General features: G+C 43.9%; 1 protein-coding gene across 2 annotated transcripts in view; it reads left to right on the forward strand.

Annotated features, from left to right (window-relative positions):
* The first annotated feature begins 6966 nt into the window (after positions 1-6966).
* The window catches only part of LOC139651647 (microtubule cross-linking factor 1), a 58142-nt gene continuing 37590 nt past the window's right edge, over positions 6967-27518 (forward strand). Inside the window, exons 1-2 of one of the 2 annotated variants that reach the window (XM_071528649.1) lie at positions 6967-7179; positions 7772-7930. In XM_071528649.1, coding sequence (XP_071384750.1) covers positions 6982-7179; positions 7772-7930 — 357 coding nt within the window. In that variant the 5' untranslated portion in view covers positions 6967-6981. The remainder of the gene's footprint in view (positions 7180-7771; positions 7931-27518) is intronic. The other variant, XM_071528650.1, reaches the window with a different exon arrangement.

Consider the following 27518-nt stretch of genomic DNA (forward strand, 5'->3'; position numbering starts at 1 on the left):
TGACAAAGGCGGAGTTAGACAAAAGCACATAGTTCTCTTGTAATTGAGATGATGTAAATATGGTTATAAGCGGCATAGGCGTGTTGCTCTAATGACTGGACTCTGATTTGACGAGGGGCAGAATTTCAGTGTGTGTATTTTCATGGCCAACAAGACATAGCTGTGGGACGGTGGTCATATCAGTTTGTATCCCTTTGCCTTAAAGTATTAGTGGCTGGAACGGCTCATGTTACATTTGTATAAATTGAAATGTTTTGCACTACAATCCGTTGTAGCTAGTTAAGCTGACATGCTGAACTGTTAAGGGAAGCAGTGTAAAAAGGAAGTACATTACTTAATAGTAGTAGTAGTAGTAGTAGTAGCACTAATAAAGATCAATGTTGCCTCAGCGGTGGCCGCTCTGAACCCTTCCACACCCTCTGACGCAGCTGAATGGAAGTGCAAGTACAGATGGGTAATGTAGTCTTTGGTGTTTTCACACATTCTGGTTATATGTAGGCTTTCTCCATGTGTGGTATTAGCTTTTCAGTGGGAGTAGGGACAGTAAGAAGCTAGTACACACACACACATATATACACACACACACACAGGGTTCTAGCCTTTGCTTTTGGTTTCCTTACTAATATTGTAAGTGTTTTGTATTGATGTTTTTTCCTCTGAATTCAGATACCACTTAGAGAAGTGTGTGTGAGTGTCCCTCCAGGGAAAGGTTTGCAGTGCAGGAGGGCATGTTCAGTATTTGAATGACTCAGGAAATTTTGGTTGGCTCATATGTGCCCATTTTGGCAGGCTTTTAATGCAAACGGGATTTCCCAAGAATCTTATTACTAACACACTGATGAAGTAACCCCCTTCATAGAAAACCTGTTTGAAGGGGAAATTTCAAGCTTGTTAGAAGAGGTTCAGAGGTTAGCTGTTAGTATTTTGCTCGTTTGTTTTGGACCAGTACGGGACGTCCCCTTTCTTGCACATTTTGTGTAAATACTGGGCTATGCATGTTAATACTTAGGGAAACAATAAAACTAGAGGTATAATAGACATCTAAAGATAATTGTGACTTAATAACACAATCTATGCCTACCCATTTTTGCAAGTTCAAAACATAATTGGTGCATGTAGAATATTTCAGGCAGTATGGATCCTGATAACGGTCAAGTAAGCCAAGTTTTATGAAAACAAACCCCTAAGGAAGACATTAGTAATCCTCATCCGGTTCTTAACAGTTTGTTGTCGCATCAATGCAATATAAACAATGTAGCGCTGTGATTGTTTTTGTTTTGTTCTGACATGTTCAGTCAGTGGTAAAAGCCTAAGCCTGTTACTGAGGAAGGTGTAGCCCCTTCAAAGGACCTGATTTGAATTTGCTTAAGCTGATTTGCTATGCTATAGATTTGTTTTTTGTTGATTTGTGGATTTTATGTGTAAAGGTCAAGGTGTTTGGAGCGATGTGTGATACACGCTCTTTCTTGGGACTCTTATGGCACATTTATGTATTAAAACAAATGAACAGTTTCATTCCAAAATGAGATATCCATCATGTTAAAAATTTGATACCATCAAAGTACAACTTACTAGTGTTGTTCACAGCAAGCTAAAGACCTTTGCTTTCAAATTATCTCATATTATCAGTTGTTTTTTTAAATATTGAGCAATGAACATTAGGTAACTTTGTTTTCAACATTTTTTGGATATCTTGTTTTAGAATGAAACCTTTCACATGTCCCTCTGGCTTAGCATTTGGCACTAACCCTGTGGTCTTTGTTTAATAGTCAAGCCTTACACTACTCGACGTTTTAAATATACATTTTAAAATGCTTTCATTTTTAACGTGCATCCTTTAAGATGGAAGACTGTACTTTGTATTAAACCTGTTATAAGTCTTTGAAAACATTTGGCATGTTTAATGCGGATTTGTGGTATTTATAACTTGTGGCATTCTTGAACTAATGAAGTGCAAATAAAGATATCTATATTTATTACCAGATAAATGTCTTCATTTTACTGTGTGATGGCGTAGAACAACGGTTCCCAAACTGGGATCCAGGGACACCCAGGGGAAGGATTGAGAGGATGCTTGAGAGGATTCCAAGAAAAGCAAAATGATTGGTTGAATTTCTCTTTCATTTCATTCACTTTAAGTTAACCCAGTGATAGATGATGGAAGAATGACTTTCCCCACCTATAGGAAAGACAAAAATCTCAGGTGGGGTTCTCTGGGATAAAATCTTAATCAAATGGGGTTGGAGGCGTATTGATTTGGGGATCAGGGAGGGCTTGACATGAAAGTTTGGGAATCCTTGGCATAGAAAACATGTCAAAAGAAGCTGTAAATATTGGTTCCTCCAGAGTGACAGCTGCATCTTAATGCTAAGGTGTTCAACAGCCTGTAATGCGAGTGTGAGTGTGTCATTAGGGCATGCGCACGAAGGCGTGTCTGACCTGGTCCCAGAGAAACTAGGGGTGTGCTTGGGTGTTTGTGAGGCAGGAGCGCATGCGCCCCGCAGAAAATCACGGGCGTCGAGGCTCAGACCGCAGCGATTGCAGATCTTACATGTCAGATAGGAGTGGGAAGGGGTACGAGGCGCGGGGCCCGACAGATAAGAAGCCTAATAAAACAGAGGGATGGAGCCGTTCTGCAGGAGGAGAAGAAGAGGGCTGATGTGACTGCTACTGGCTCCGTTTGCTCCAACTTCAGCCTTACAAGCAGCGACTGCAGATGCAACCTGTCTCCCATCCCGGTAATCCCTTTTTTATCGCAGCGTTTCCTCCAAGGAGGCTCCCGGCAGAGGGGACGACAATGACAACCTGGTGAATGCAGACGGGATGGAATAAAACATCCAGGACGACGCAGGATGCGCATCCCCAGCCCGAGGAGGAAGGCAGTGAAACCTGACTGTATTTCTGGTGTCGCATGTCAGAGATTTTCCGCGGTGCTGTGGATTGATCGTTTCCTCCATCACCCTCCTGCTGCCGGTGTCGGTGTATAATGGAGAGCTCCAATGGCTCTGGCAGCGACACCAAACCGCAAAACCACCAGTTGGAAAAGAAGAGACTGAACCGAGCGCCTTCCCCGGCCAGACCTTTCCTGAAGGATGTGCACTCCCGCTCCGCCAAACCACCTGCCATCGTACCCAAATCTCCCAAACTCCACAAGCAGCAGCAGTCTGCCTCAGTGTCCTTAGCCCATCCGAACCGCAGCTCCAGGCGCAACGTTACCGGGGCGAAAGACAAACCAGCCACGGTAAAAAGTAACACCAAGTCTACTGTCACGAAAAAGACCACAAAGGTGCCCCAGCATGCAGCAGCCGAGCCCAAAGCCTCCAGCAAACCGGACAGCACCAGCAGTCCGATCCTCGCCAAAGGCAAGAAGGGGATTAAATTAGCCTCTGGAGCCGCCGGGCCTCTCAGCCATGGATCCCCGATCCGGGTTCCCACCGCAGCCTCTCTCGGCCGGGTCAGCCAGACAGACAGCAGCTCAGACCTGTCAGACTGTCCGTCCGAGCCGCTGTCGGACGAGCAGAGGCTGGCACCTGCCGCCAGCAGCGACGCCGAGTCCGGTACCGGCTCCAGCGACCGGGATCAGCTGGGTGGCGATAATCCGCTGCGGGCAGAAGCGACCGGAGCTACGGCTGCCGCTGCTGCTGCTGCGCTGCGCACACCGGAGGCTCCCACCGCCAAGGGAAGCATGTCTCAGGCTCAGTCCGCTCCGGGGCCACACGGAGAGAAAAACAAGGAGAAACCCGCAACAAGCGCACAATTCAAACTGCAAGGCACCAAGGATTTAAACGAGGAGGATCTGTTGCGGGAAATAGAAGATCTGCGCTCTGAAAACGACTACCTCAAGGTACACACGGCACATTTCTCTCTCCAAAAGTTGCACGGAATTGAATCATTGTAAAGCTGGCAATTATATATGGTTATTTATTTGTGACATATGGTTTATATAATCACTTAATGCAGATTTCGGCTTAAGCTAAGACTGTGTTATGTTAAGCATTAGAAGTAGGAAGGCAGCGGTCTTAGGCTATTTCAACACTCAAAAAGAGACAAAGTGTCCCGTTACCGGAAAGTCCCCGGTTCAATCCCCGCCTGTCGAAGTGTCCTTAAGCAAGACACCGACACCCATTAAAATCACCATCTAGATGTGTAAATTATCATAATCTGAACGCATTTCCCTTGACGCCTAGCTGTCATCTCCCTCTGTCGACCATCCATCCATCATGTCGTCTTTTTAACCTTCCAGGCTTCCCCGTGGATCTGATCTTTATTGATGGGATCACGGTGGCTTCAACCCGCACGTGTCCTTATACTTTTATGTCTCTATATTGTCAAACTGTCCAGTCTTTTTGACAAAATGCCTCAATATCGTCGCCCTCTGCTCTGTTGCATATGAGACACAGATAATTACATCGTCTTCATGTAATGATGTGAACAGACTGTTCCCAGGGACACAGTGGAGAGAACACTCACCCAGACTCATTTTACTAACCTGTTTTTAATGTGAAGTACTTTTTTTAAGGCAGTGTAAACCTTTTTTAATGAAAATCTTTGATGTACAATATTGTGAATAGTATCAGCCTCTTGTAAGTTAGACAAAAATAGGCTATGGTTAATTCAAGAAGATAAAAGATGAATTGATACTATTTTAAAATGGGTTTTTTTTTGTTTAACATTTTTTTTTAGGTTTTGAGTGAATATTTTGTTTGCCAACAGGAGGTCATAGTTTATCTACCTTGCATTTTATCAATTGCATCTAAGAATATATGAAATGTGCAGATGATCCCCCTCCCCCCTTCTTTAAGTAGGCTATCCCTATAAGTTAGGGAGGGGAGGAAAACAGACAATGCGGCAATCTTACACAGTTGTTTTTTTTTTTTGTTCAGATTGGATAGTGAATGGAGGCTTTTGCATGTCACTTTGGGTATTTTCCTAACTTGATCACACATCTCTCTCTCTCTCTCTGGCTCGGTGGAAAGACAAGAGAGTTAATCAGCTTTACTGGCTCTCGCCGTAATGGCTCTATCCCACAGGACTTGATAACAGTCAGATGTCCCATGTGTGCGTGGTTCAAACGCCCTCCTGCCTGGCTGTCAGTCTGCCAGCTGGGTCTCTGGTGACCCCCCCCCCCCCCCCCCCCCCCCCCACACACACACACAAACACACACACATTGTCTGGGAGCCTCAACTCCTGCCACCTCTGCTACTGATGGAAACATTACTGTTTTCCCCTCTCACTTGACTCAGGGTCAGCACCATGTCTCAGTTTCTTTTTTCTAGATTATTTTTCAGGCCTTTTTGCTTTATGCCACTGCATGCAGCAGAGAGTGACAGGAAAGTTGGGGAGTGTTATGTGACAAAGGTCATGAGGTGGATTTGAACCCGTGTTATTGCAGCGGCACTGCTGAGCCAAGCAGGACGACCCCAAGAAACCGGTTTCTAATTGCCTCCATCCGGCCGTCCGTGCAGTCTCAGCTCATGGGCAAAGACATTATTAATTTTCTAATTAGTCACAGCAACGACACACTCTAAAGAGTGTCACACTTAATAATAACAGCCATAGAGCGATGACTTACTGCTGGTGTTAACTCAGTATACACACTCTCCATAAACAGCAGTGATATTGTCTAGATATATCCACTCCCAGGATGCCTTTCTGCCTCTGGCTCTGCAGTTAACCTGGGCCATTGATTGGTCCGACCCTGTGAGAGGCCATCAGCTCCTTCCTCCAGGGCCTTCCTCTGATAACAATGGGTACTGCGCTTCCTAAATGAGGATAGATTCAGTTTTCATTAATTGACACGCTCTCCCCTTCCCCCGTCCAACATTTAGTTGTCTTTTCATCAGGTGCCAGTCAAGCCCTGGGAATATCCACCCCAGGGGAAATCTATTGAGCAAACTGACTTCTCAGGGTGGGAGGCAAACAGATAGGCCGCCCCAGAGGTTAGCAGACAAACTCCAACAGCACTACGGATGAAACTCTCTCCCTTATCCACCGTGTCCCAGGCTGGGTTGTTTTGTCTTGATAGGAGATGGGAAAGATGAACGCGTCCGATCCAACAGATAAGATGCTTACAGCCTGCTAGTGATGTTACATCATAAGCACTTGGAGTACCAGCATTACCGGTGCTCATGTGCATGTGGAAGTATTCGCGTTATTTGTGATATACAAAGGCGTATTACATTGTTGTATTTCCTTTATAATAGTTTTACGCCCAATCCCCCCTAAAATCTTCTTAGAATTATGTTGTGTTGTTGAATTAGGAGCGATAGAAGTGATAGACGTAGGCCTTACACACTCCTTCTGTTACTATTGAATATCTACACAACAAACAGCAAAAAGGCGAACATTTACCTAAGTTGCAATCCATAGAGATAAGGCTAGAAATAATAATATGCTGACTATATTATAAAGGCCTTTTTTTTTTCTTTTTTGCCTTACAAAGCCAAAGAGCAGTAACCGTATGAGTGGTGAAATTGAGAAAAAAGTTTATCCCCTGCTCCAACAAAGGTATTGTTGGTACACAAGTACACAGTATGTACTTTTATAACATTTAATGGGTATTTTTTGTCAATAATAACTCAAAATCCCAGTTATGACCTTTGACCTTTAAAGCTAGTGCTGTTTTCCTTGCAGGGCAGAATAATACACTGATACAATCAGCATAAAACTTCAGATTCAGCACAGTTACTAATAAGGAAAGGAATATAAAATATAAGGAAGAGCAATTTTAAACAAATTCCCCAAAATAATTGTGTGTTTTAGAATTCAGGTACAAAATTTGGTCTGGAGAAGGGTCATACTAATTTATGTCAACTAGTCGTGTAATAAAAATAAACATTTACTGGCAGATGTATTGGATATTGTTAATGTTATAAGTTATCGTAATGCTGAAATGGTACAGGACCCCATTGTCAGACCCCGTTAAAGCAGCCTTCCCCCGTGTGTTTCCCCAGGATGAAGTGGACGAGCTGCGGGCGGAGATGGAGGAGGTGCGGGACAGCTACCTGGAGGAGGAGGTGTACCAGCTGCAGGAGCTGCGGCGGGAGCTTGACCGCTCCAACAAGAACTGCCGCATCCTGCAGTACCGCCTTCGCAAGGCCGAGCAGAAGAGCCTGCGGGTCGCCCAGACCGGACACGTGGACGGAGAGCTGCTCCGGAACCTGGAGCAGGACCTGAAGGTCTGCGAGCGTGTGTGTGTGGGTGGGTGTGTGTGTGAATGTGTGGGTGTGTGTATGTCTATGTGACTGTTTGTATGTGTGTTTTAGGGTTCAACCTTTATGGGTTTTTGAGGGCCGATACCAATATCTTCGTACTGAAGTCGCCGATAGTCAATATTTTGTGTCAATATTCAGTATCTGTAAATTTGACTGTTTTCATGACAAAAGATTACAAGTATTCCCCCAAGTGTTTCCCCCAGAATTTTATTCTTCATTAAGCTTTTGAATGAAGAATTAGTTTACAAAAAACATAGTTGAAAAATGAATGAATTAATGTGCAAAGAAGATATATTTTTTGCAGATTTTATGTAGCTGTGATCAGGGAGGAACATCTATCATATCAGAGGTGGACAACACTGATTGGATGATATCCAACATTTAATTCACGTCCAATATCAGCCTAACCCTAGTGTGTGTGTATGTGTGTGTGCATATGCATTCAGATTATGTTATGCGTATGCCTATAAATGGCGCATTATGCATGTTAAAGCCATGTATTATAAAATATTCACGGACCCATGTTGTATTATCTGCTTGTACTGTGTGAACCCAGGTGGCCAAAGACGTGTCGGTGCGTTTGCACAACGAGCTGGAGAGCGTGGAGGACAAACGCAGCAGGGCGGAGGACGAGAACGAGCTGCTCAGACAGAAGATCATCGAGGTGGAGATTTCCAAACAGGCACTGCACAACGAGCTGGAGAGGGCCAAAGAGGTGAGAGGCTTTTAATGGAGATGCTGCATGGCAGGATGTTGCTGCTGGTCTGCTGCTGGACCTAGACAGAACCTGCAGACTCCTTAAACATTTGATTTAATGTACATAAAGTCATGTTTTTATCTTAGTACATGGTGGCTGTCTAGTGTAGAGTGTACAAGACAAAGGCAGAAAAAAATACAAAGAATCCACTGATTTGCAGCAAGGGAAAAATGCCACAGAGAATGAAAAATAACATTGGCTGCAGAATCTGTTACAGCCTGGCAGTGAATAATGATTATTTCAGTAGCCATGGTGTTGAGAGTGATGATGACAATTTTGGCAGTGATCATAACAGCATTGAAAACGACAACAGTGCTGAATGTGATTACGATAACAGTAAAGATGCGAATGATGGCGGGCAGTCAGTCCTCTTTGCCCAGGATGCATTTCCAGCCTGCTGTGAGATGCTAGGCAGTGTTGTGCGCCTCTTAACTGTTTGCACTGGATACAGACAAAGGCAATTTTCAGTTAATGCGATGCCATTTCAAATCAATGGGGATCACTGGCCTGATCAGCGGGGGTCACTGCAGCGAATTAATTTCGTCAATCACTTAACAGTTCCCTCAGAGCTCTTTCAAAACAACTGCTCTGTGTAATCGTACAAAGATTATCGGAGCAAGTTTAGTCTATTTGCATGTCTTACTAAACCAGGCAAGTTGACTAAGACTGCGTTCTTATCTGCAGCTGCATCCTGGGGGAATAGTTGCAGAAGGAGGGAGGGGACAAACTGCACATTCTCACTTGGGAGCTACTCAGCACTACTGTAGTCTTGTACTATTGGCCACTGAGCAGTTGCTCAAGGGTTTGACTGGGTAGTTGCTGAGGGAGGGGAGAGCGGTATTCGTTCACATTTTCCACCCAGACTTTCCGAGCTGGTCAGTGAATTCGAACCAGTGACTTCTGTTTTTATTATTTATTTATCATAAGCAGCAGTTAAAAGTTCTCAGGTGTGCTGTAGCTGTTGTGTCCAGACCTTTCCTCTATTAACTATTACTTTGCCACTCTTCACACATGTATCTCAACAGAGAGAGTGTTTACTTTGATAGCAGTGAAGTAAGGTGTTCTCATTGATAATGAGATGAGGCGAGGCTATTCTCAGCGCCGCTTGGGTTCAGCTAGCTTAGACTAATGGATGTTGACAGCAGCAGGTAACATGTCGTCTGGCAACAGAGAGAAAGTAGGCTAATGCCAGACCAGCCAGTATGGAGATGTGGCTTTAGCTTGGCAAAAGGATGACACTGCTGCCTTGACTGTCATGTGTGCCATTGGTTTGATTCCCAGCTTGTGTTTCCATATCTCTTGGCTCTTGTCTCCTCTCCAAATAAGTCACTAAGGAAAAATATCTGCTGCTTGAAAATCTATATTCTCAAACTGTTTAGAATATAAGTTAACTATTTGGTATTTGGTATTTTCAAAGACAACTTATCAGCAGCACCTGACCTGGCCGCACATGCTGGAGCCAAGACAGAAAATCCATGTCTAGTTTGGATTTGCTAATGCAGCAAATACGGACTCCAGTTTTTGTTGTCGTCGTTTGACACGGTTAACCTTTTGGGGAGAATGTGATAGGTGAACGGTACGACTGAAGTGAGAATGTGCTCCACATGAGGTGTTCTTAATTTGTACTGCACTCTAAAGCAGAGAGACTGTCCCAGTACGACCACTACGAACAAGCTCACTCCAAGACTACAGGACCTTTACCGCACAGACTTATATTATGGGTGGCCCCAGCAGGAATGGGCCCCCCCAACCCTGAGCGGTATTCTAGCCTTTGGGATACGCAGAACCTACGCAGGCCCTCTCACACATAGAGGAAGAGCGGGGGGGGGGGGGAGAGAGAGGGTGAGAGAGAGGCTGCTCCAAATGATTGCAGATTCTTCTGTGTTCCCCCGAGGTTTGTCCCAGAAAAACATAGACCGTCTCTGGATCTGCACTCCAGCGTCACGTGGCGTCATTTCTCTTCCCCCTCCCTACCAGAGGTGTTTCTTTTACAATGCACCACCCCAATATTCTCTCATTAGAAGAAGAATATAAGATTGTGTTGTTGCACGGGGCAGTTCACTGATAAATAGGCCGTATTTCTTGTCCAGGATTTAATAAGCAAGTGCTCATTTTTTTAAAGTCTTTAATTCTGTGAAATTCATAAGGCACAGTAGGTAGCCTATTTATTTGTTTTATTGTTGATAGCAAGGGATGATAGGAGCGCTTACGGATATGTCAAAACCATTTAGTTAGGGATAAATTTAAATAACTAAATCTAAAAATCTGCCCTCCGCTCACAGAGTTGCTCAGCCGGAGAGATAAATCTCAGTGACAGTCGCTCCCTGCCCAGGAGAGAGGAGGAGCACGCTTTACTTATAAGAATGTTGTTCAACTGGACTCAAAGGTTGTTGTCTTCCCCGTTCTGATATAATTGTTGTGACCCAGCTGTAATGTAACCTGGAGAAAAACACGCATCATCCAGGCTCATATTTGGGTTCTCCTTAACACTCTCTGCTTTAGCATCACAAATACGATACATTACCCACTAGAGGTGCCTCTTCCTTCTCCCCGCTAACCCTAACCACTCCTTAATAAATAGAATTCATGGATGAAGTTGAGCAATAACACATATATAGAATACACAAACAAGTAAATGTGCAATAGAGCCCAGCTTTGGCCTTTAAAGCCTTGTGGGACGCCCATCGTGTCTCTCCTCCTGTCCCGGTCCCTGTGCTCTGCTATCGGAGGCTACGCAGCGTGACTCTGGCCCAGGGATTGGCACCCCTGCACGGATTAATCCAACAAGAAGGCCTGTTATGAAACGGCCTGGCATGTTTCAGCACTCTCTGAAAGGGGGAAGAGCAGGAGAGAGAGAGAGAGAGAGAGACAAAGAGCGAGAGACAAAGAGAGAGAGAGAGAGGCGGAGAGTGGCTGTAATCAGATGGCTGTAGGCCCTGCCTGCCTGTGATACGGCCACGGCTTACAGACCTGTTATTAAACAGTTTAGGAGGGCTGGTTGACAGGACCTTCTGTTGTTATTGGCCTGCGGGGCAAATTGCTACTGCTGCTGCTGCTTGTGTGTGGTCAGTGTGGAAGCGAATAGCGAGCGCAGTGATTGGTCGAGAGACTTCATTCCGCTGGCATTTGAAGAAAGGCCTACTGATACGTGTAATGAAACGGAACTAATGAAATGTCACTGTGCATAACGCAAGCATCAGGTGATTTATTAGTTGTCACCACTACCCTGTGATAAGTTCATCTTTCATTAAGGCAGAAATGATAATCCTTCCTGCTCACTGGGTTCCGGCTACGTCTCGTGTTCCTGTCGGATTTCCTCAGCTGACATGCAGCGGGATTCGCTTGACATCAGACTCCATGAGGACAATATGCAAAAAAAAGCCAGTATGGCACCTGCATATTTCTCTTTTGTGCTAAGCTGTCATTGCTGCACTACCCAGTTCTTCTTCAAAACTTTCATGAACTGGGTATAAGTTGAATCACTATTGTATGATAACAATTGCCAGTACAGAGTATCAAAATCAACATTTATTTATATATATATATATATACGAAAATGTTGATTTTTACTTTAAGTGTGATCAAGTTGCACATGTGTAGTTTGTGATCTAGCTCATGTTCTGTGAGTCTTTTGTTATTTCCTTTTGAATAGTTCCAATAACCAGATAATGTAAACCAGATTATTAGGTGTTTCTTTATAGAATCATGTAAACTGTGTCGTCTTAATCAGAGCATTATTGTGCGCATGCAAACGTAGCCATTGAGTTTAGATCCAGAAGTGTCTCCAGTCTGTTGCTGCTGTCGTATCACAGTGACGCATATGTGGTTTCCTTGTGTATCACTACAAGATGGGTAAGAGAGGGAGATGCCCGCATTCCTAATAAGTCAACAATGACAGCAATGCTTGAAGGAGAGTCACTGCAGACGTCATGCATTTCATGTCAGAGTAGCTGCCTGCTCTCCTCGCCTGCTCCGACTACACATGGTCTCAGAAGAAGAAATGGAGGCTTTGAAGCAGCTCCTCATCGCCCCCCCCCTCCTCCACTCTGCTTCTCACCTCTCCTTCATACCTACTCCTCTCCTCTCATCTCCTCTCATCTCCTCTCCTCTCCTCTCCCGTGGCTCGCTGTTGGAAGAATACGAAGGAATCTCATTGACCTAGTTAATTTCTTGTCTCTGACTCCACCAATGGAAAGTGGAGGAGGCGTGAGGAGAGGAGTAGCGTAGGGATTCTGCTGCAAGTCGAAATCTGCTGCAGTGACACACATCCATATAAAGCTGATCGTCACGCAGCGGCTGTGCGGTGCGCTCGATGTGCAAAAAGTCACCGTTTACATAAAGAAGACGAGGTATTTAGAACATGTTGCTGTCGTCCAGGTGAAGACCACATGACTTCAATTTTGGTGATTCCCATGTTTTTACTGGAATTAAAGGATTACACGGTCTTTCTCTGGGTTGAGAAAATTTTATGACCCTTAGGCTTATGAGGCTGTTTCAAAACCCACTGTATAATTCAAAAAATGCATGGTCGCCAATCTAAAAAATAAGGCTGTTTTTCTTAATTCCTGAAAAATGTATTATTTCTGGAGAAATTAGGTTTTGACCTAGTGATATACTGTATATTCTGGTCTCATATTGAGTGAGATTTGAATTATGCTAAACCTTTAGTGTGTAGTTGTAAACAATTTTAGAAGCAATGATATTGTTACCCAATAGGCAAACTATCACTGGCACAAAGCAGATGAGGAAATCATCAATTCTGCATGAAACCCTGGAGTGAAGTGTCATTATGGTGGACCGCTGTCCTTTGAAGTTTAAAATCCTTGTGAAATCAATTTCCATATTTGACATCATCCATATGGATGGGTTGTTTGATGCATATGATATGATGTTTTGCAAGTGTTTAATTTACAGCAATATCAAAGCTACCACTGCATCATAAATCATCCTGAAGTATGTACAGTATATACACAGGCATCACTGTCTTGAGATGCCTTGAGACGCGTGTTTAAATGTCTTAAGACACATTAGTGAAGACATCTCAAGACATCTCATGTGTTCAGATGTCTAAAATCTGCATCTCCAGACGTGTCAAAAAGACATCCTGAAAATGTCTTGAGAAATCTTGAGAGACGTGTTGCATTTCACTTACATTTCATTTTGATTTACTATCAATCTGTTAAAATGGGATAGCTGAAAGAATCCCTGCGTCCATTCGGCTGAAGTTCTGCCTGAATAATAGTCCAATAGAAAGAACTGATAAATATGACATGATGAATTATGGTAGATAGCTTCTGAGGTTTCCCGGAGGTCTACAGATTACAAGCTTGAGTTGTGATTTATGGAAGTAAACAGCACATGAAGTGACATGGGACCAGCTTTCTACATGACCAACCTGCCTGTTCGACCCAAAACAATTTCTGTTTCCAGCGTTGGTCTCATAATTCACAAACTTTTGAGTTGTTGTCTGCGTTGAGGAAACTTTATGATCTTGCTGCCGTTATCTAGACCTGGTATTCTATAGACTTTGGATGTATATGCAAGTAGAAAGTTGATTCCACCTTTTTGGATCCCCCGGTGCTGATGTTTATAGTTCAAAATGAGTTAAAATCCCCATCGAGGCAAAGGTAATCCAGCAGCTTTGCTCCGAGGTGAAAACTTAACCCTGCCCCAATAGATTTAGCAGAGTATGAGCGTTTAATCTGCTCCAGAAAGATTAATCATATTTGACAAGAAAAACAAAAATACCGAGTTCACATTTATCTTGAAAATCTCTCCAAACAGAACATGTGAGGTGTTTCGACAGACAAATAGCTGGGATGTAGGAGGAACACAGTTGAAAAAGCAGAGGGGAATTAAGCCGATGTCCAGAAAGGAAGGCTCAAAAACATCATCCCATCATCCCGCAGTATGCTGCTAGGCTTATCCTAGAACTGGAAATAGCAGAACGTACAGAGAGAGAAGAGACAATCAGAAAGCAGAGACACAGTTCCTCCATCCAAGGTTTGTTTCCTGGATGCGTCTGTCCTCCACTATATCTAACAGGATTTACAGTTATATTTAGGATGGATGACAGTAGCTTGGCAGGCTTTAACGCGGGCAGAGTCATGGTATCTCTCACCTCTCCTCCAAATATAAGGAATAGACAGGTCATCAGAAAAATAGGGGATCCAAATAGGATGCTAGAGACCAGAGCATCCCTAAATAGTGTCCACCAGCCAAATATGGCCCTCCGCAAAACTCTTTTTGGCCTTGCAGGGAGTGATAAGATATTGTGTTTGCTCTGTTTTATGCGATCAAGTTATATTTGAAGAATGATTTTTGGAATCACATGCAGGCCATCAGGGGCCCTGCCAATGGGTGGAAAGGGGAGGTACTTTCAGGGGGCCCCAACTTCTAGGGTTTCCTTTAGAGAGGTGAGGTAATACTGTACTAAGTTAGATGCATTGAGATGGGAAGGCCCAGTGTCACATCTTGTCAAGGAGCCTCAGAATTCATAGCAGCACCCCTGCAGCCCATAACAACAAACCAATGCGTACCTGTTAGATTTCTAAATAATCAAAGCCCAGTCACAACTGCACACCCCTGTTTGTAGACGGGACTGCAGCGTGTGCGGAGATGGCGAGGGCGACTGAAGTCTGGTGCACTGTGGGAGCTCATTTGATCTGGCAGGGGTCGACGACTGTCTGAGTCACAGGGGGTTTGTCACCATGTTCAGGCCAGCAGCAGCAGCAGCAGCAGGGTGGTGCAGGCTCCGTCAGCGGCCGGGCCGGGAGTTAGAGTTACAGCATCGATGTTGAGTACAAGAGACTAAAGTGCCTCTGCAGGATCCTACAGTGCAGCCATTTCAGTAGAATATCACTGCGTTTTGTCAGAAAAACGCATATCTGCAAATAGTACATTCTTTTAGACATGAAAAAGGGATATTTTTCTAATCGACACCCAAGTATTTGGAAAGTATGTAATGGGGTTTTAATGAGTTTCAAGGGCCTAAGGGCTATGAAACTCATGTAAACTTTCAATAAAAGTAAGAAAATGGAAAAACACCAAATTCCATTGACCATATTCTTTTCTGTGATAGCAACGATATGCTCCTACATTAAACTTAGCCTACGCCACCTATAAAACTAAAAAAGGATCACATGTACCACTTGAGATTTACGATAGGAATGGCTGTTTTCAACAACTTTTGGGACATCATGCTCCTAAATTTCTGTGCCTCCTGTGCCTCTTAATTTTTCAAGGATCAGGATCACATGAGCTCCTTGGAAAAATGCAAACACAGAGTCCTGCCTGGTCATGCTTGCAGTATCTCTTTGCATCCTCGATCATACTCAAAGTGCTCTATTTTTGGCACTATATCGGTCTTGCAAGCTGCGTGGCCCAAATCCCATAGGTCTTTTTCTTATAGAAGTAGATGTAGGAGTCCGTGTTTGAGCGTTGTGGGAAGCTATGGACCAGTGCTTTCGTTTGAAGTGCAGTGTGCTGGTTCTAGAAGATGAGATGTTGTGGGACAGTGGGGAGGCAGACCGGACTGACTCCTCTCTGGGATTGTATGTTGCACGCAAGCAGTCATGATTAAATGATGACTTGAGCAATAAAGACAGAGACCTACACACACACACACACGGCTTGTTATGTGCCAAGGCAAGACTTCCTTCAAACGCCTTGACATCCTGCTCCTCCTGCCACCCTCTCCTTACTGAGTTATATCCCCATTCTTCATTCTACCTCTTCTGCTTGGTCTTTCTTGAAAAAATAATCCCTTCTTCCTCTCTCCTTAACTCTTATTTCCTAGCACTTCTCTCTTAAATGATCATTCATGCGTCACACTGGAATATTCGCTGCGGCTATTGGATGCTTGTAATTTTCATCATCTAGGAGCGGATGCTTATTTTACTGCTGCACTCATTATAAGTCGCTAAGGATAACAGCATCATTTAAATAAAATTTAACATAAAAATGTAAATGCTCTTCTGTTTACACAACTGTAAGGGGGTGTTATGCAGCACAGCATAAAAGTGAATATTTAACCATTACTGTTGTTTCCTGTTCTGGCTATGGGAGCCATGATGTCCTGATTCTTCCTTTTCAGTAATAAACAATTTCTGCACACAATAAAGCACTACTACTACTAGTACCAGTCCTATAACTGCCACTAAAATGGTTGAGAAAATACAGTTTAAATGTTTCTGTATGTGACAAAAGAATAGTTAAAATAGGTAAATAGGTAAAATAGGTAAAATATTGGTTAACAGAATGGTTGAGTAGTTTTAAACTGCCATAAGATGCCAGTATCTTATAACTGGTCATAGCTGCACAATATGACTTTCAAGCTATGTATCCATCTAAAATAAACATAAACAAAACTATTTTTCAATGTCTTTTTCCTTGTATTTGTTTGTCAATGAAATTTGAGATTCTGCTTCCATTAGCTGCGTATAGATCGAAATACTATTGAATTATATCAGTTGGCAATCTAGAGGATATTTATTTCGATAAAAATGTTGCAGATTATTACTTTAAAGTGAGATGCTAAGTGGTGTGGCTTTCTCATTCCAGGTTTGGCCTTTTAGACGTTTGGTTAACAATTACAGAAACTGTTTAGCATAATGCCATTTGGTTGGTGTTTTTATCCAAAGCACCTTACACACTACCATAAGTGTATAGACCTTCAGCATCTTCAGAGAACTGACCCCTAACCCAGGCAGTTAGATCCATAAACTACCTATGGAATTGTACATGAGCTGCTGTATAGATGTATATTTACCAGAGTAAACAAACAGGGTCATTGGACAACAGTGATCACGAACTCCCTTACTCCTGTGACACTTCATAAGGACAATAACAAAAGTCATCTTTATCCTCTGAACCACCTGCATCAGTTCAGCTGTCAGGAGAAAAACCTCCACCATCTGCCTCACCGTTAACACCTCCTGCTCTGAGGCCACCAGGAAGCCGTGTGATTGATCAGTGCTGCTCCCAGCTTCAGCTTCACTTTTAAAACCCCACTTTAGCTGGTAGCTGTGGCACCTACAGCCGACAGCCTCGTGACTTCGGGGGCCTCCATCTGGGCTATCAGGTCCAGGTAACGACCCTCTAGAATAGATGACCACGGGCTGCTGCTGCCACCTGAGCTCTGAGTGCTGGTTTGTTATCTTTTACGAGGCTGTGTGGCCCCACTGGGCTTTGGGAATAGCACAATATTTCAGATCTCTCTCCCTCTCCATTGGCTCCCCACCCACCGTTTTCCAGCCACAAAGGCGGCGTGCGTGCAGAAGCGCAGGCCCCTCCTCCTTATTACCAACCTATTGTGAACCCTTTGACACACAAGGGGACAGAGAAGTAGGGGGCGGGGGGGGTGGTGGCAGAAAGGAGGTGCGGACCTCATTATCAGCCAGCTGGACAGCTCCGCCGTCCATTCCTGCCCTGTAACGCCCCCCCCCACCCCTCCTATCCAAGCCACTGTGACAGATAAGAATAAGGCTCCATTGTCTGGGTCCCATTAGCAAGCAAAAGAGGCATGACTGGAGCCCAGAGGGACAGATCCAGGGCCACCCCTGTAGAGCGCCAGATAGACTGATAGAGGTTTACGCTGATAGAATTGTACGGGTTTTATTTGTTCGTGCCTTATTTCCATAGACATGTGCTTAACGATCACAGACTGCAGACCCAGACACTTGAAAAACAACGTGACTCACACTAATTACGAATACTCTAGATAGACTTAGAAGTGGCTCCGATCCCTAACTAGATGATAATCATGGGCTGAAGGATAATAAGCCACTGATAAGTGCTTAATTAAAGCCTGGCGGCCATCTTGAGAAGGCTGTTTATAGAAGCGATTGGATTGGATATAGTATGGAGTAAATGGGATGATTGTGTTGCTCACTGTTATCCTTAAAAGAGATTTCATCCAGTGATCGTTTTAAGACGGACTTGCATCGTAATTCTGTTGTCTGGTCCTTTACCAAGGCCTGTTCTATCACTGAGGCGCCTTTTAAATTTTTCAGGTTTAAAGCATAAAAGGAGAAAAAGTATAGGAAACTCTGACAAAACCATTTGTCTCATAGGAGACGTCTGAAGTTCTTACATAGCAGATTTTGACTTTGCTCTTACCTTTTTATCTGATTTCTATTGTATTTTGATTTTTGACATTGTCGTACATTGTTTTTTCTGCAACTTTTACATTTGTCTAGATGCTGCTGTCTTTGCCAAGTCTGCCTTGAAAAAATTAAATCTTTATCTCAGTCGGACTAACTGGTTTAAGAAAGGTTAAACGGATAAAATGAAGTCATCCCTATTCTTTACGTATCTGAGCCTATGATATTTGCTATGGCAGGAACAGCATGAGAAATGAAGTATCTCTTTCCATTTGTGATTTGTCAGCATTATTTCGCCTCGGGGCTGCAGTCAAGGGTAACTCTCCGATCTTATCCTTCTCCTCGGTGTGTCATGATGAGTGCAGAGCGACATCCGCCTCCCCTGCCCTCTGCACATGGCTCTCTCTCTCTCTCTCTACACATTACGCACCGCTGGCACGCCGCCAACCTGCCATCCCAGAATACTCGGCGGACCTGCTGAGGAGTTTGCAGGCAGATGACATGGCAACTCTCCCCTCCTCCTGGCCTGTCTGCACCACAGAATCATTTATAGCCGTTAGCGACGCTCCACAAACGGAAAGACGCACTGTAGCACGACTTCTGACACACTGCAGTTTTTTATAGCTTTTGCTTGGAGCCACGGGTGCGAATTGTAGTTGAGAGTGCAGACTTTTTTAGATTTGATGTGAGGTAGCTTCAGTCGACCCCTAGACAGACGGGTGGAGTAAATGCCTTTCAGGATATCGGCCTCTCTTTTACCTGTATTTACCTTGGGAATGGTTTTGCTGAGCCTGCATGCTCTTTTTTCAGCACCATCCCCACAGCTCATTCATACACTTACACACTTTCCCACCTGGGAGCTGCCCAGTGCAACCGCAGTGCCACGGTCTCAAAGGCAGCGATACGGATGATAGTTGTTGAGGGGAAGAGTGCTACTCATTCATATTCCCCATCCGGGTTTTCACAGCTGGTCTGGGAATACAAATGTGTTTGCCTCTCTTACCTTTCTACTTGTGTTAGGCTTTTCTCACTTTGTTTGACTTGGCGCTTTCTACTAAAACAGGCTAATAATCTTACCAGACTTTGGTCAAATAGGGTAAATAATTATTGTTTGTTTTACCTGATAAGGACGATACAGTAAGCACCAGAAAATTTAGACTAGGGTTTCACTGACATGTTGGTTTGGCGATATTGGCCTTTTAATAAAAATCAAATATGATGATATGACGGAGGTGAGGATCTGGTTTTACTCAACTAGCTTCAAGGCCGGCAGTCTATACAAGCTGCAATGAAACCTGCCTCACCCTGCAAACCCACCAAGACGAATTTTATTAGTATGGATTTCAGTGGAGAGTTTTAGCGTCACATGGTACAAATGACAATTCAGAAGCTTTTCCACCCTGCCAATAATGAAAGTCTGGGGGAAACACTGATTACTTATAATTTTTGGCATGAAAATGGTCAAATTAAAAGATAATGACTATCAGCACAAAATACCAGCAATTGGCAGCTTCAATCTGGAAACATTGGCATCTGTATCAGGCTTCAAAAACCCATATCGCCCAAACTCTAATTCAGACAGTCGCAGGAAAGTATTTAAAAGTCCAATTAGTATACTTTTCATTGACTCACAAATTGCCTTACACTGGCCCACCCGTATGATACAATGAGCACTTTATAAGACAGACACTAATGATTATTTGCAAATATTACTTGTCCCACGGCTGATATTACATTTGCAAAGCGCTCTGTGTAGCACGCATCATGTGTTAGAAAGGCACTTGTTCACTGAGGTCGGTGTATCCAGCATCACTGTCCCTTCATATTGCTTTTAAAGCAGGGACATCACTCTCCACTTTCCACATATGGCCTATAGCAGTCAGGGACGCTGTTCATGACCTGCCCCCCCCCCCTCTCCCCAACAGATCTCCCACAGGGCCATGGGGGGAGGTTGCCAGTTCTGCACTTGTCAGTCCTCTCCATCGGCGAGGGGACTAAATCAGGCCCACAGCAGCTCACTGTTTCTCATGGCTGCCTCCAGCCTGGCTCAGTGCCAGTCTGCTTTTTAAGGCTGTAGTGTTTGATGAAAAATCCAACACACTCCACTGTACAAAGAGGAAAAGGGATTTATTTTATTGGATAACATATTACATAGACATTCAGTGTGTAAATAGTCAAATTGCCTGGGTAGGGATCACAACTTGCTGTCTGATTGGCTGAGACAACAGCCCATAGTCATGCATGATGTCTGATTGGCTAAGACAGAAATCCATGGATTACATAAGAAGTCGAAATACACATACGTCTGTATAAGTAATAGTCTAGCATTTGATTTTGCCCAACTTGTGACCTTTAAAGTGATTCTTTTCTTTTCTTCTTTTCTTTTTTTTGTTTTTTCGGCGACGTCTTTGCTGCTAAGCACTCGTTGCTGTTTTGTTTCTGCACTGCACTTCCCACAGATCACCTGTCAATCAAGCAGTGTGGGTGATTTTCTATTGATGAAGTTTGAGTTTCTGTAGGTGTCGCTCTTTTCTTTGTCTGTTCAGCCATGGTGGCTATCGCTACTCATGCTAACTACCCAGAAATATAAAATGCATCACTTCCTGTGCGCCAACGGATTTTTCCCAGGAAAGATCTATCAGACTCTCTTTGTTTAGAACAGCAAATTTAGCAATAACAGCAAACTCTGTTGAATCACAATTGTATTATATCAATCAGTGATAGAGTGTAGCCTATTGAAATGTATCTATATGAAAATGTCATATATCATTACTTTAAATGTAACCATATCCATTATGCTCAATCAATCACACAGTTCTCTTTTGGCAAAGAGGTCCCCACTCCTAGTTTCGGTCCTTCTATTTCCAGGTCCATTTGTTCGATTCCCCGTCTCAAACAGTCCGTCGCCATGGCAGCCAGTGATGGACAACCCAGCCAGGCACTGGGTCATTAATTACTGTGAGAATTAAGCTCAGGGGTTTCTGGCTTTACTACTGTTCACAGGGTAACCAACCAGTGAAGCTTCTGACTGTCAGCCAGCAAAGATACTTTTACTGTTACTATCTGGAATTACTAGACCTGAGTCCAATAGCATGTGTAAATAACACCTAGAAGTTGTTCTTTTAGATAATATACAGTAGCCTAGTGTGCTGGTGTTACATGCTACTGTATATCACCCACAGTGACTTATAATGAGTTGGATAAGCTTAAATGGAGCAACAACAGAACAAACAAACAATAGTAAGGAGTGTGATTGTCCAAGCCACTAAAAGCCAAGGATACCATTACTACCACTCCATAAATCTTGAAAGAAAATTATTGATCGGTATTGGCAGTATAGTGACAGGAGCACAGTTGCTTGTCGCACCATTTCCCTTTTCTTCACAGGCTAAGCTACAGTATATGTGCACAGGTCACTAAACACAGAGGCATATTCGATATATAATGATAATGTATCCGCTCTCCCATATCATCCTCTGCTTGCACTAATATGCTCTTATCTTGAAGTTGTCACAAAATCCCTGCTGCCTCGCTCCTTGCTCTGATTTCTCTTTCTACTACTTCTCATTAATGGGTCTCAGGTATACAGTCGAGGCACTATGGCTCTGAGACTTGCACTCCTTACTATTGGTTACTTGTGATGTTGTTGATCTAGGGAGTACAGCTTATTCTACTGCTGCAAGCATTGCAAGTCCCTGGGTAGAGCTTAAAAATGGCTAAAATGTAAATGTAAAAAACAGAATAAAAATGAGACTGGGCAGTCTGTGTGTCATGAAGGGACCATGAGGTGGAGCTGATTATAATTAATGCATTTCAGGGAAGCTAACCCTGCTGATGGGAGCTTACTGAAGTGTTTCCTCCCTCTGTCTCTCTCTTTCTCTCTCTCTCTCTTTCTCTCTCTCTTTCTTTCTCTCTCTCTCTCTCTCTTCCTTACCGTGGGACCTGCTGATTCAGCACTACACACAGGCATTCAGGAACCAGTTGCCAGCAAGTGAATGTATCATGCGTGCACAGTGCACACACACACACACGCTGTACACACACACATACACACCACATGCTTCACAGGCACTGAAAAAACAGGGAATGACTAATCTCAAGGCTGAGTCTGTGTTACACTGTTAGATTTGAAGAAGAATACAGGTGGAACGCTTGAGGGTTTGATTGTTATCTGGTTAGCTACAAGTAACACACAGCTATTTATTTTTGTTGAATTGTTTGTTCCTTATCCTGTCATCGAGAAAATTGCCAAGTATTATTAGCTAATAAGCCTATCGAGATCTTTTATTTCAGATTAGCATGACATAACAACATTCTTGTGCACCATTCTGTTCTGTACAAGGGTTTAGGGTAGAAGCTCATTGTGAACTGTGAATGGCCCGATGTCCTTCTTTCTCCACCTATCTTTAATTGGTGCCAGTTGGCAGGGTGGCATCGCTCTGAGTCCAGGCAAGACGTTTCACAGAGCGCTGTTTTCTGAGCGCTGCATGCCAGGGCCGCTGGGTTGTGCCGGCAGATTTGTTAAGCGTGAGTGAAAGCGGAGTGACACCCTCCGTCAAAGCTCTTTTGTGCTGTTCTTTAATGCATGTTGGGTCTCAGACTGAGGTCAGAGTCGGCTTAGTGAGGAGGAACGGCATGGGAGTGGCCCTCTGTTGCTCACACGCGACCTCACGCATGCATAGACACACATGCACACACACACGCACACACATCAACACACACAGCCAGGCATTGTGCATGTGTTACTGTGTACAGGATGGCATGTAGCCTCTGGAGTGTATGCCTGTGTAGGTCTCTATAGCTACCAGTGTTAATTCCTATGAGAATTAGTGTTTTCCCAATCTATGGACTGCTATAGGCCCTGTATGTCTCTAGTGGGCAACCAAGAATAGCAGCACTAAACAAGACTGTTGACACCTCATATAACACACCTAGGCCTATGTGCTAACAACCTGGCACAGTTCACAGCTTTAATAGACATAGGTTTATTGCAAGGTCTGCGAAGCAATAATAAGCTACATATCAGAATGCAGAAGTGCTGCTTGGGTCAGTAGTGTGAAGACAGGTGATCTTTGGGGAGCAGGTTCTGTTGACAGGGCGACACACAGGGCGACCCCGATAAAAACCTATCTTAGTTGATATGTTTTGGTCATTTTAGACGATTTATCCTGTCTAATAAATCTTTTTTTACCCCTGTCAATGGAGTTGGAAGGTTGTGTTTCCATCCCTGTCTGTCTGTATGTTGTATGTACAAGATATCTCGGATCAGTTAATTCGATTTTGGTGATTATCATCCGGATCTTGGATTTCCGCCATTAGACGATTATCGGTTTTAGCCATAACTATTATGTTGCATTAATTTGCTGTTGGGAAAGTCTGTCATCCAGGACTTCCAAGTCAGCTGCTGAACAGCACTGAATTCACGTGATACTGTATGTTGTGGGAAAATCAAACCCGTAAGGCAAATGATAAGCACATGTAAACCATTACGGAGCCTGCAGTTTTGCAAATTGAAGAATTGTTCAGTGTTGGTGGAGATTTGCTCTGCCAACGGCTTTCTACATAGTAAGTGTCTTTATCACTGCACACAGAGAACCTGGGTTCATTTGGGAATACCATGCTTTTAGATACTAGTAATTCCTAGTGTGCCTGTTTACACATAACATTTGGTGGATGCTTTTAACCAAAGTGCCTTACAGTACCATGGCCTTGTTTAGCATGGCTGGCCCCAGTGGGTAAAACCCAGGCAGTGTTAGTGCCATTTGAGTGGCATAGAACCATGTTTCCGGGTTCCCACGGGCCTTGAAAATCCTTGGAATTTTGTGGATTTGAGAAAAATAAAATGGCGATTTTTATTAAAACACAGCACTTAAATTCATCACTATGCCTCAGGTCTCTGGACCTCTTTCTGTCCCAAAGTCGACACTTCACATGCTGAGGAAAACCCTGTGATAGATATTTACATTGATATACTGTATCAGCAGTTTTAAAATGAAGGATTTCACCATGATTTCTTGGCTTGATACGATCATGAGTAAAAAATTAAGCCTCTATGATGTCTAATTATGACCAATGGCACGTCTTACCCCAAAACATGCCAATTTTGAGTCCTCAAAATTCATCAATTAAGCCTCTATGATGTCTAATTATGACCAATGGCACGTCTTACCCCAAAACATGCCAATTTTGAGCCCTCAAATTTCATCAAACAAGACTTGGTCCTGCATTCAAGAGCGAGTTTCTCTTGCGTCTGTCAATAAGGATTTTTCACCACAGAGGTTGAGAGCATGCTCTGGACAGCTATTGATGTCAAGATGGAGGCGCGATAGAGAAACCAGCGTCTGTTTACAAGAAGCTCGCATCCACTGGGGATAGCCTGACATTGGAATGACCTCAAAGTGCTGCATGCAGCCTGTCTGTTTGCCAAACACATGCACACACACACACACTCACACACGCATGGCAATATACAAATGCACATATGTACAGCCTCATACACAGACACAGCCGCATTTGCAAGGGCGATGAATTCACACGCACACACAGACAAAGGCACACAGACATGTATGTGCGCCCACATTCAGAGAGACGTAGACATGTGGGAGAGCGATGCAGATTCACATGCACGTGCACACAGACACACGTGCACACCATCTGAGGAGTGCACTCCACAGGATTATTTTAATGCAGTTAGCTTTGATTGGTTTAGGGCTGAAATATCACCACCGTAGCTACTCTCAGCAACCTCGCTAGAGTCAGCATGCATTTTGTGCGCCATTTTCAACGGCAAATTGAATTCCAATGGGTTGCAGGGTCCATATTTGGCCAGTGGAGCATATCCAGATGCAGTATATTTAGACTGCGTAGGCCTATTGCAGGTGCCGGATGCCAAAGATTGATCGTCCCTATAAAAATAACACAGTACCGTAAATCATGGTGTAGAGGGGGCTTCAAAGAAAATGCTTAGGCATCAGCATGTGTCCTTGACTGTAAAAAAAAAAATCAAATCAAATCAAAAGATTAAAGGAGAGTGCTTGTCACTTATATGCATTTATTCAAGTGTGTGTATGCTGTGTTAATTCATTTATCGAAATGGATTACGGTTCAGATTGGGCGCTCATTCATCCAGATCTCCCTAATATAATCTGCCTCTAAACATTTCAGAGCGACTTATCCCTCTGAGCTCTCTCGCTGGGTGAACGATATTTATTCTGTTGTGCTGGAGTCTTAGGCTCCGCTGTCAGGGTTGAGAATGGGTTTATCTGCAGCCCGGGCCAACGGCCGTCGCGCCTCCTTTTTGCGCTCGACCCCCCACCCTCCGCCACCCCACCACTTCGCCGGTCACGCCATACTTCCTGTTAAATCCTATTACCACAGCCAGACGCCGCTCTCTATACTACGTTACAGTCTTTGAGCAAAATCATAAATAGGCCAAGCTGTTGAGTACAGATGCTGCCGAAAATACACTGTGTTCCCATTCTGTGTCTTCTCACTCCTCCCCTCTGCTAAAATAGTTTTTTTTTGTCACCAGATCGGGTGTTTTGGTGATGTCACCGTGTGATGTCATTCGGCATATGTTTCCAAAAATTGCCTCAGTGACTTATGCAAACATAGGCGTGTTAGAAAACAGCTTATTCTCTGTTTCCTTTTGGGAGTGAACACACCAGTGTTTCCAAGATATTGCAGCAGGAGTGTAACAGCAGTGTGTGTTTTTCACTCGATGGCAAAGCGCCACTGAGCACATGGTACCTACTGAATGATGTGTATTTACTCAACTGATGAAAATGTTCCCCTGAGACCGGGCTTTACACACATGGATGACCGGACCAGTCACACACACACACACACACACACACACACTGTAATGGCAGCTTTTTGACAGTTCACTAATTACATTGGAGAGTGGAGTTATGGAAGAAGTAATGGTTGGACATAAACACACATACAAACACACACACACACACACGCTTGTCTTGTTTCATCATCTGAATGCATTGCTTCTAGACACACCCAAACGTGGACACATGGGAACACACACACACACACACACACACATTTGTATTACTATACCTATGAGGACCTTCCATTGATTACATTCATTCCCTAACCTTAACCCTCACCACTACATGCCTAAATTTAACCCTTACCCTATCCTAAACCTAATCCTAATTCTAACTGTAACCCTAAACCCAATCCTTAAACCCTAAAACCTTAATCTTAAACCTAATTAACCTAAACCTAATCCTAATTCTAATCTTATCCCTAAACCCAAGTCCTAACCCAAAACTAGCTCCTTGAAGAAGTGAGGACCGGCCAAAATGACCTCACTTCACAAAAATGTTGCAACTTTAAAACTCAAAGCGATTCTCACAAGGATAGCACAACACACACACACACACACACACACACACACACTCTTCCTTTTTCATCATATGAACGCATTGCTTCCACTTAAACACACACACACACGCCCTAAAGCACACAAAGAAACACACGCATGCACGCTCACACGCTTCCCACGCTTCATCATCAGCTGAAAGCACTCTGCCTCCACGAGCCTGTTAGCATGGGAGAGTGGCAGTCAGTGATGCGGTCAGGCTGGCAGGCCCGGCCAGCTGGTGCGGGAGCTGGCAGTCGTACTGGTGAGGCTGGTTTTACTCCCCTGGGCCTCTGCCAGCCTGCGGGATTAGCAGATTGTAGTTATACAGCCATTACCCCGCTGGGATGAGTGAGCCTGGCGCTGTGGGCCTCGACTGACAGCCTGCCTGTCACTGGCCTCCTCCTGGACCAACCCCCCCCCCCCCCCCCCCTCCCCCCTTCTCCCTCCTGGTCCTCCTCCCTCTCTCCCTCCCCCTCCCTCACTCCTTCTCCTCTCCTCCATTCTTCCATGTCTCCTCCCTTTCTTGTTCAGGCCCCGCACATGTCACCCATGAAGGACATCTGAGATGTACAGGGCAGCTAATGGTGTGGATGTAAATGTGTGTGTGTGTGTGTGTGTGTGTGTGTGTGTGTGTGTGTGTTTGTGTGTGTGTGTGTGTGTGTATGTTGCAGATTGGAATTTTAGTTATACAAACACTCGGAGGCAGAGCTGCTCTGGAGGCAGAAATATTGGTCCTAGTTTAACCACAGTGGGCGGAGCCAAAGGACCACAATTTTTTGAGTGCAAGTTAGCTAACTGGCAAATGGAAGGAATAATATAAGTAAAAAACATAAATTGCAATGACTTATTTTTTTTATTCGTTCATAACCATTACATTCATGATCTTGTATGGTCGGCAGCTAGCTAACTAGCTTACCTAGATAGCTATAGGCTAGTATGGCCTAGTTTGAAAGTATAGTTTGAACTTGGAAGGTCAGCTAGGCTATGTCCAAACTCCGCCAAGTGCGAGCACAACTTGATCAAAAAATCCTCCTTAGGTGCACAGCCAAAGATTAATTAATGA

The sequence above is a fragment of the Centroberyx affinis genome, unplaced genomic scaffold, assembly GCF_046629955.1.
Source record: "Centroberyx affinis isolate AG114_WGS23_722 - 3 ecotype Tasmania unplaced genomic scaffold, CSIRO-AGI_Caff_v1 ptg001696l_1, whole genome shotgun sequence".
NCBI lineage: Eukaryota > Metazoa > Chordata > Actinopteri > Beryciformes > Berycidae > Centroberyx > Centroberyx affinis.